At 59.0% G+C, this 8,459-nt stretch overlaps 1 protein-coding gene across 1 annotated transcript; it reads left to right on the top strand.

Annotated features, from left to right (window-relative positions):
• The first annotated feature begins 609 nt into the window (after positions 1 to 609).
• Positions 610 to 6,448, top strand: UNC119 (unc-119 lipid binding chaperone). Its single transcript, XM_045773356.2, has 5 exons — positions 610 to 915; positions 4,455 to 4,568; positions 5,047 to 5,149; positions 5,328 to 5,500; positions 5,772 to 6,448. Exons 1-5 carry the CDS (start codon positions 690 to 692, stop codon positions 5,882 to 5,884), a joined length of 729 nt encoding a protein of 242 aa, XP_045629312.1. The 5' UTR covers positions 610 to 689; the 3' UTR covers positions 5,885 to 6,448.
• Positions 6,449 to 8,459: the final 2,011 nt, after the last annotated feature.

The raw sequence follows: 8,459 nt of genomic DNA, 5'->3' as shown, positions 1-8,459 counted from the left end.
GAGAGAATAGTTTGTACCAGTGTAAGCCCTTAAATAAACTCATTCATAAATTCAGAAAAAGAATATATTAAGCATAGGCTGCAAGAGGCACTGTGCTAACTGCTAGGTATTATAGAGAACGAAGACAGGATCTCTGGTTCCATGGAACTGATCTTTTAGGGGGAAGAGTCAGTGAACAAAAACTAATTTCAAATAATGCGTTAGAAGGGAAAAACAGGCTGATCAGATGGTGACCCGGGGCTAGTACTTTAGATTGGGTGTATGGGCGGGGGGGGGGGGGTGGGCTTTGAGCGGATGACATTTGAACTAAGACTAGAAGAGGAAGCCAACTGGGGAAAGAGCATCCCAGGCAAAGATCCTGAGGCGGGAACTCGCTTGAGGGGCAGACGGGAGGACAGAGTGGCGGAAGCGCAGCGAGTAAGGAGAGGTAGACGGAACTCCTTAAAGTATCTAGCGAAAAAAATGAATGAAGGCGAGGCCCCACCCAGCCCCGGGGGAGTGGACCCAGGTTGGCGAGCCGGCAGCCTTTCGGCGGGGGTGGGCGGGGCCCGTGGCTGGCCCACCCCTGGGGGCGGGGCGGTACCTGGGGCCCCGTCCGGGGGCGGGGCTGCGGACGCTCCCCCTTCTCTCGGCTCCAGCCGGCGCAGGCAGCCGCCGCGGCAGCAGGCGAGCGGCGGCCCCGCGAGGCCATGAAGGTGAAGAAGGGCGGCGGCGGGGCTGGGACGGGGGCGGAGCCCGCTCCAGGGGCCTCCGGCCCGAGCGTGGAGCCCAAGCCCGAGCCGCAGCTGCAGGCGGAATCCGAGTCCGGGTCCGAGTCGGAGCCGGAGGCTGGCCTGGGGCCCAGGCCGGGGCCGCTGCAGAGGAAGCAGCCGATCGGGCCAGAGGACGTGCTGGGGCTGCAGCGGATCACGGGCGGTGAGCACCGGCGAGGCAGCGCCGCCCGCGGCGGGAGGGCGGGAGGGAGACAGTGCGGGAGGGGGCCCTCTCCGTGCGCTGAGCCTGGGCCCCCGCCCCCTTTCCCGCCCTACCCCCCCGCCTCCCCTCCCCCACCCGGGTGCCCCTCGCCTGAGTTCCCTACCCTTCTGCCTCCGAGCTTGAGATCTCCATGTCCCCTCTTCCCTTGCTCTCCTTGTGCCCGCCTCTTTTCCCTTTAGACATTTATTTTCACCCTACTCCTTTCTGAGGAGGCCATCCCCCTTTCCCATGGTGGAGGTGGGGCAGCAGCTGCAACTGTGACCCCTTCCCCATGGAGTCATCAGAGCCCTTTGAGGCTTTTCTGTGCAATAATGAGGATGGGTGCTGAGTGCCGCCTGTCCTCAGTCCGCGCGCCCTGGAGCCTAGGCGGAGGCTGAGCTACTTAGGTGACATTAAGACCCTCCAGTCTCCCTGACCATTAAATGCCCTCACTGTGGGTCTCCCAGGAAGTCTGGGGTCATCCTCCAACCCCAGGAAAGGACCTGGGCAGGAAGCTTCAGTGGGTTGGCTCTGGGCCCTCTCAAGGGAGTAGGTTAATGCCCCCTCCCACCCCCGCCCCCTTAGCCTGTCTTCTTCCGGGAGGCCTAGTCTCCACTGTGGTTGAGTTTCTGAGCTGAACTGCCTGGGTTGAAGTCCCAGCTATGCCATGTAATTGGCTGTGTGACCTTGGGCAGGTAATTTCATCTCTCTGAGCATGTTCATCTGTAAAATGGGGCTAATGGCACCTACTTTATAGGGCTGTTGTGAAAACTAATTTTCTGATTTTGCATAGTGCCTGGCATGCTGTGCATGCTCTGTAAATAGGGCTCTTTTGTCAGTAGTACTGAGGGCCCCACAGGACTGCTTATGGCTGCTGTCTGGAGGCAGACAACTGGGCATTCAGGGCAGGGGAGGAGGTTACCACAGGCAGGGAACAAGGGCGAGGAAGCCTCATGGCAGAGTCAGTGGCGGAGCCTCAAAGAACAGAGGCGTTTGGAGAGAGAGTGGCCCTCTAGCTTCATTCATCAGTGATCCTGCCTGGGCTCCCTCTGTGAGAGCAACTCTTAGGACCCCTCTGCCATGGGGGGGTGGGGTGGGGTGGGCAGGTGCTGGAGTGGACCTGAGCTCTGGAGTTGCAGGAGCGGCAGAGCCCGAAGCTGCCAGACAGCGCCGTGGAGGGGACCGTCATGGCAGGTCTAGGCCTGTGCATCTGGGTCCCTGGGGGACCAGCTTCTCTCTCCTCTCTGAGCCAGGCAGCAACCATTCTTGGCTGGGCCCCCGGAGCGCTGAGCTGCCTTGCCCAAGCAGACACCAGTGGAGGGAGGGGGCCTGGACCAGTCTGATGTGAGCGTCAATTGAGCTGTAACTGGCAACAGCAGCATTAGAATGGGGGCAGAACTTACAGGATGTTTGGAGGTCAGGCTGACCTGTCCGGGTCTTCCGCAACTTTAGAGGTTATTTTGCAATTGTAGGGGCTCCCAGCCCGTGTACTGCCGTGTGTCTCCTAATTTGGAGGACATTCATAGCCATTAGAGATGGGGCATCTGTGGGGGATGACCAGGGGAAGGGGCTTCATGGGAACCATTTCCTCTATAGAAGCTGAGAACTGGGTTCCAGGGATCTCTACCCTGGCACCTCCTGGTCTCTTTTGACCCTAATCACACAGGTCTGAGGTTTGCCCCTCCCGGATTACCAGCCCTGAATCCAGCTTAGGAAGCTATTTGTGGCAGAGGGAAAGGGGGCAGTTGTGTTCTGAGCCTTCAGCCCTTCTGCCCCTTTATCTGGCCTGACCCTGGGTCCCAGGCTTCATCCTTCCCTTGGCAGAAGGCAGGGCGTGGGTGCAGCATTCTGAACCACGGGCATCCCCCTTCCCTCACTTCCTCTAAGGACAAAAGGGCTGATAATTCAAGGTGTGGTAAAAGAGACTGAGGGCAGACTGTAAGAACTTACTCCCGCGTGAGAGGAGAGGCTCCAAGAGCGGAGAATGTGGAGAAGAAGGAAGGGCTTTCCTGGGAGCTGGAGTTAGGCAGCTCGGATTCTGCTCCCAGTTCTGCCACCTCTTCTCCTTGTGCCCTGTGCCTTCTTTCTGCATCTTTGGACTGGTGTTTACTTTCTGTGAAAATAAGGTGTGTCCGGGGTGAGGTAAGGGCTGCCCCCTTGCATTCCTCCTCTCTCCCCACTGTGGACTGTGGTGGACAGGCCAGGGATCAGGCCTCTCCCCCAAGCCCTGCTGGACCCTAGGGAGCCAGGAGGCTACCAGGAGGGCTTCCTGGAGGGGGCCGCCCCGGGTTTTGGGGAAGAGAGAAGGACTTTACATTCACTTCCTCTTCCTGCCCCAGAGGAATAGGAGGTGGCCCAGGGGCCTGGAGGGTGATTTCCGGGCCTCTATGGGGGAGGATGTGATGGCGTGCAAGCCGAAGCACCAGACCCGCCACTGCTCCTTTCAGTATATTGCCAGGGCCTCACTGAGCACTTGAGATTACTGCTGCAGCAGAAGTGAGGGTTGGATCAGGCCCTGATATTCCTAAGCAAGCTTCCTCGGCGACCGCCATCAGTGTTCCTGGTTCCTCTTCTGGGCCTGAGGACTCCCTTTCCCCCCATGCACACCCCCAAATGCACCTGCCACACCCTCTTCCTGGCTTTGCTTGTACTCTTCTCTCTGGGGGTGGCTCAGAGCTCAGGCTGGCTAGATGAGCTTTGAGGGGGTTCCCTCCGTTTGCTAAGACTTCCTTCCATTTGGAGATCAACGGGGAACGGGAGCAAAGGTGGCCCCCTTCCCCCAATATTCCAGGCTCTGGGCTTGAGTCAGCAGAGGTTTGGCTAAGCTGCTTAAGGGAACTGGGCTTATATAAGCCGCTTATGGGGAGTGGGGGTGGGAGGGTTGGGGGTGGGGAGGAACTGGGGAGGGGTTGTTTGCCTGCCCTAGCACCACCCGAGTCAGGGAAGTCCTTGCCTGACACTCCTACTGTAGCACCAGGGGCAGCTGTGTGGTGGAGGTGGAATGTTCTTTGGGGAAGTAGCGAGTGTCTCCTGAGGCAGAGCTCTGCCACCCTCTTTAGCCTGAGGTTCTCAAAGGCAGGGCTGTATCCCTCTCGTGCTGGGGCTCCTCATTAGGTTGGAAACCCATCTGGCTCAAAGTTACTGAGCTGACCCTGGCAGAGCAAAGGCTGGAATAAGGCCCCACAACGCCAGGGTGGGAGGGAAACTGGAGGGGGAGGTGACCTTGTCTTCCACGCTCCTCCACCCTGCCCCTCCCTGACCTGGGAGACCTCAGAGGATAGAGCTGTTCGTCTCTCGTTAGATCCAAGTGGCAGAGCTATGTATCCCCTGGGTGCTCTGGGCGCTCCCTTAAGGCAGGGACTCAGTTCCCTCTTTTTGGAAGGCAGTGACCTTCTGAAATCAGAGAAAGTGGTAGCTAGTCTGGGGTCCCTCAAACGCTGAGCTGGCAGCAGGGGCTTCTGGGCAGGTTCTTCTTTTGCTTAGCTGCCTGTCTTCCCTAGACTACCTGTGCTCCCCCGAGGAGAATATCTACAAGATCGACTTCATCAGGTTCAAGATTCGAGACATGGACTCAGGCACTGTCCTCTTTGAAATCAAGAAGCCCCCAGCCTCAGGTGAGGGGGCTGGCAGGGTAGACCGTCGGCAGAAGGACGGGGTGGGCGAGGACTGTGAAGTGGGTTGCCCAGGGACTCCTCAGGCTGCAGAGGAGTGCGAGCAGAGCTGGGGCTGGGCCTCTGCTTTTCTTTCCCATCTGTTTCTGGGGCTGGACATCTTGGGAGGACAGTCTAGCCCCTTCAGTTCCTGCCAGCCTGCCCTCTGCAGGCCGTCCTGGGAACTGCAGTCACAGAGGCCCCAGGCCTCTCTGTCTTCTGGGGCCCTGGGAACCTCAGTTGAAATTGGTGACCTGCTGACCTAGAAACCACCCCTCTCCCGGTGGAACCATTTGGCCAAAGGCCTGATCCCTCAGTGTGCCTCAGCATCTCCTGGGGGAATTTTTAGGAATTCAGACAGCTGGGGGCCCTGGGGTGGAACCCTGGGTGGGCACGGGTCCCAGCCCGAAGCCATCTGAGCCCCAGCTGGGGTACATTACAGAGCGGTTGCCCATCAGCCGGCGGGACCTGGACCCCAATGCTGGGCGCTTTGTCCGCTACCAGTTCACACCTGCCTTCCTCCGCCTGAGGCAGGTGGGAGCCACGTGAGTCACGGGATGGAGGTGGGGGGGATGTTGGGGGGATGGGCAAGGGCTGGGGGTAAGGGTGAGGGTGGAAATGAGCCCTGCCTGAGTTCTTACTGAGCCTCTCGTGAGGGGTGTTGTCTGTCTTGAGCCTTGCCTGCTGACTTCAAGCCCAGCGCTGCCCCCTCCTGTCTGTCAGGGTGGAGTTCACAGTGGGAGACAAGCCTGTCAACAACTTCCGCATGATTGAGAGGCACTACTTTCGCAACCAGCTCCTCAAAAGTTTTGACTTCCACTTTGGCTTCTGCATCCCCAGCAGCAAGAACACCTGCGAGCACATCTATGACTTCCCCCCTCTCTCTGAGGAGCTGAGTGCGTGGGCGGGGCTGTGGGGGGGGGGACTAGAGAGGCCAAACCGGGGGGACTGTGGGTCTGACCCCTTTTCTCCCACCCTGGGTCTCTTGTGTTTGGCCACCCTTCCTATGCCACCTGTAGGGAGACTGAGACTCAGGAAGGCTGGGGGAGCTCTTTGAGGTGGTTCTGAGGTTGTTCAGCTGGTCCCCATCCCACAGTCCTGAAGCCTCTGCAGTGGCCTGGCTCAGGCTCCTGACCTTTGCCCCAACTGGCTGGGCCTCTCTTGCAGTCAACGAGATGATCCGTCACCCGTATGAAACACAGTCTGACAGCTTCTACTTCGTGGACGACCGGCTGGTGATGCACAACAAAGCTGACTATTCCTACAGTGGAACGCCCTGACCCGCCGAACAGCCCCCCCACCCCAGGAGGGTCCTGGGCCCTCAGCTCTGACCTCCCCAACACTCACCTCTCAACCCGAGGTCTTCTGCCCGGGGAGTGTGCCGAGAGCCCTGGACCCTGAGAGATGGGAGGGAGGGTACCTGATGTCCCCAGTCCAAGTCTCTGAAGCCCATAGGGGCCTGGCACGTGGGGTGGGATGGTAGGAGGGCTGTCTGCCTCCGTGTCCAGGAAGGCCTCCTGGGAGAGGAGTAGCCAGGACTTCCGGACAGCCTAGCTGGGCCTCTTGGGCCCAAGTTTAAGAATAGTGTTCCCCTATCCAGGCTTTGGCGAGGCCAGGGCAGGGACACATTCCCTGTTCCCTGCCCACCACCAAGAGGCCATTCAGAGTTGTAAATTCACAGATGAATTTACATGGGGGGGGGTGGTCTCAGCCCCAGCCCCAGCCCTTAGCATCGGGGGCCCAAACTACTGCCTGAGGTGTGGGAGGGACCAGCCCAGATGACAGCCTGTGATAGGGACTGGACCAACTGTATATAGTTTTCAATAAACTCTCCTTTTCTGTTCTTTGGCTGTGGGCCAGCGTGTGTGTGGGGGTGGGTGGGGGTGGAGTGGGGGGGCAATAATATGGCTCCCAAATCTTCCTGTCCCCTCAACCTCTACACCCTGGCACCACACTCAGCATCTTCCTGTCCCCTCAACCTCTACACCCTGGCACCACACTCAGCATCTTCCTGTCCCCTCAACCTCTACATCCTGGCACCACACTCAGCATCTAGAGTCAGCATTTAGTACGTGAGCCGCTGGAAGGGGTTTTTCCTTTGATGAAGATGGAGACCCAGGCCCTGAGAGGGGAAGCTTTGGCCCAAAGTCATAGCCAACTCTGGCAAAACAGAGGCTGGGACAATGGCCTTCAACTCCAGGGTGGCTGGAAGGTGTGGAGGACGTGGTCTTGTTCTCTAGCCCACCTTCCCCCACCCAGAGTCCACTAGGACTACTAGGTTGTGCTTCTAGCCCTCATCAGACAAGGCGGACACGGTTTTGGCTCAGGTCTGGAGCCATCTCTCCTTGGGTTCAGCTGCTTTGGGGAGCCCCCCGCCCTGGCTGCCCTGCATAGAGCCCTGCCTCTGGCCCCCAGCACTACCCCAGCCCCAGAAGAGCTCTTCATTTCCTTAGTGGAGGAAATGGAGGAACTGAGGTAGGCAGAGAGCTCACACCCTACTTGGATACGCCTGGTGACCACCCTCTCTGGCTGAGACTTAACCTAACTCTCGGAGAGGCCTAGAAGTGCTGGGGTTCATCTGGGTTCTGCGGAGCCCTGGCTGGGACCGGGCCCTGGGCTGCACTCAGGAATTCTAAAATGAGTGAGACACGAACACACACTTGCTCCTAGGAATAAGATGGACTGGGCCTACAGGGGAGCGGGAGTCATCCTGCTTGCGGGGATCCGGGGAGGACCCTGGGAGGAGACAGCATCGGAGCAGGGGCACAAGCACTTGGCATGATTGGCCGGAAGCGGTGGGGTGAGCGTTCAGGCATAGGGAACAGCATGGAGCAGAGGTCTGGAGGCAAGGTGGGGCAGGTGCCTCCGGGAAGGTGGGTATTCATGATGTGGAAGGAAGACAAGTCTCTGGAGCCTTGTGGTCCAGGTGATGAGGCTTCTCCTGGGGAAGGTGGGGAGGGTTAATCGGGAATGACCGGTCAGATTATCTCCGGTTGCTGAGCAAGGCTGCGTTTGGAGTGAGACTAACAGCCGACACACACTAAGTGCCAGGCCCGGGGCTAGGTTCACAATCCCTTCTGAGGCGGCCGCTGTCGTTACGCCCATTTCACAGGAAGTGTGGGCCTAGAGGGGTGAACGTGCGAGGCCGAAGTTGCACAGCTATGATGTGGCAATGTCAGGGGTCTAACCCCACAGCATGGCTCCAGGTCACAGACCGCCACGCTGCGGGCAGGGGGGCCCTCAGGATGGTGGTGCAGGAATTCGGTCTGACAGCTGAAGGGAGCCTGAGCTCTGTCAATACCCTCGGAGATGGCAAGAAACAGGAAGTGGAGATTTTTAAGAGGGGAAATTTCCAGAACGGGTGGCTGATTGGATGAGACGGCTGGAGACAGGGAGGAGTCGAGGCTGAAGCCTGGTCCACGGCCTGAGTGCTGGGGTAGGGAGAGATGCTGTCACGGGGCTTGGGAACCCAAGTTGGATCAGGGCGGGGGCTAGGGGAGGTGATGAGTTCAGGTTGGGACCTGCTGGGGTGTGGGTACAGATGGAGGTGACCAGGAAGAGAGAGGAAATTCAGGCCCTGAGACCGGGAGGTGGATGAAGGCTGGAGACAGTGATCCTTGGAGGTCGGTGGCCTCGAGACGGTTGCTGAAGCTATGGGGTGCCCAACTACTGGTGTTTAGTGAGCAGGGGGCAGGAATGCCGAACACCCTCCAATTAATGGGGCGCTCCCTGCAAAGAGTCCACCCCTCCCAACCAAGGGTCACTGAACGGGAGTATGTAACCCTAGGCAAGGCTGGTGAGCTAGAGCAGGGCAAAGGGAGGGGAACCCATGATGGAGACAGAGCAGCCAGAGAG

The sequence above is a fragment of the Ursus americanus genome, chromosome 23 (genome assembly GCF_024610735.1).
Source record: "Ursus americanus isolate L20-20 chromosome 23, mUrsAme1.1.p, whole genome shotgun sequence".
Taxonomy (NCBI): domain Eukaryota; kingdom Metazoa; phylum Chordata; class Mammalia; order Carnivora; family Ursidae; genus Ursus; species Ursus americanus.
This window is presented reverse-complemented; position numbering and strand designations above follow the sequence as displayed.

Coding starts and splice junctions, on each gene's coding strand:
- UNC119 (XM_045773356.2), top strand. CDS start 690: ATGAAGGTGAAGAAGGGCGGCGGCGGGGCTGGGACGGGGGCGGAGCCC. Junction 916..4,454: donor GCTGCAGCGGATCACGGGCG/GTGAGCACCGGC, acceptor TGTCTTCCCTAG/ACTACCTGTGCTCCCCCGAG. Junction 5,150..5,327: donor CTGAGGCAGGTGGGAGCCAC/GTGAGTCACGGG, acceptor CCTGTCTGTCAG/GGTGGAGTTCACAGTGGGAG.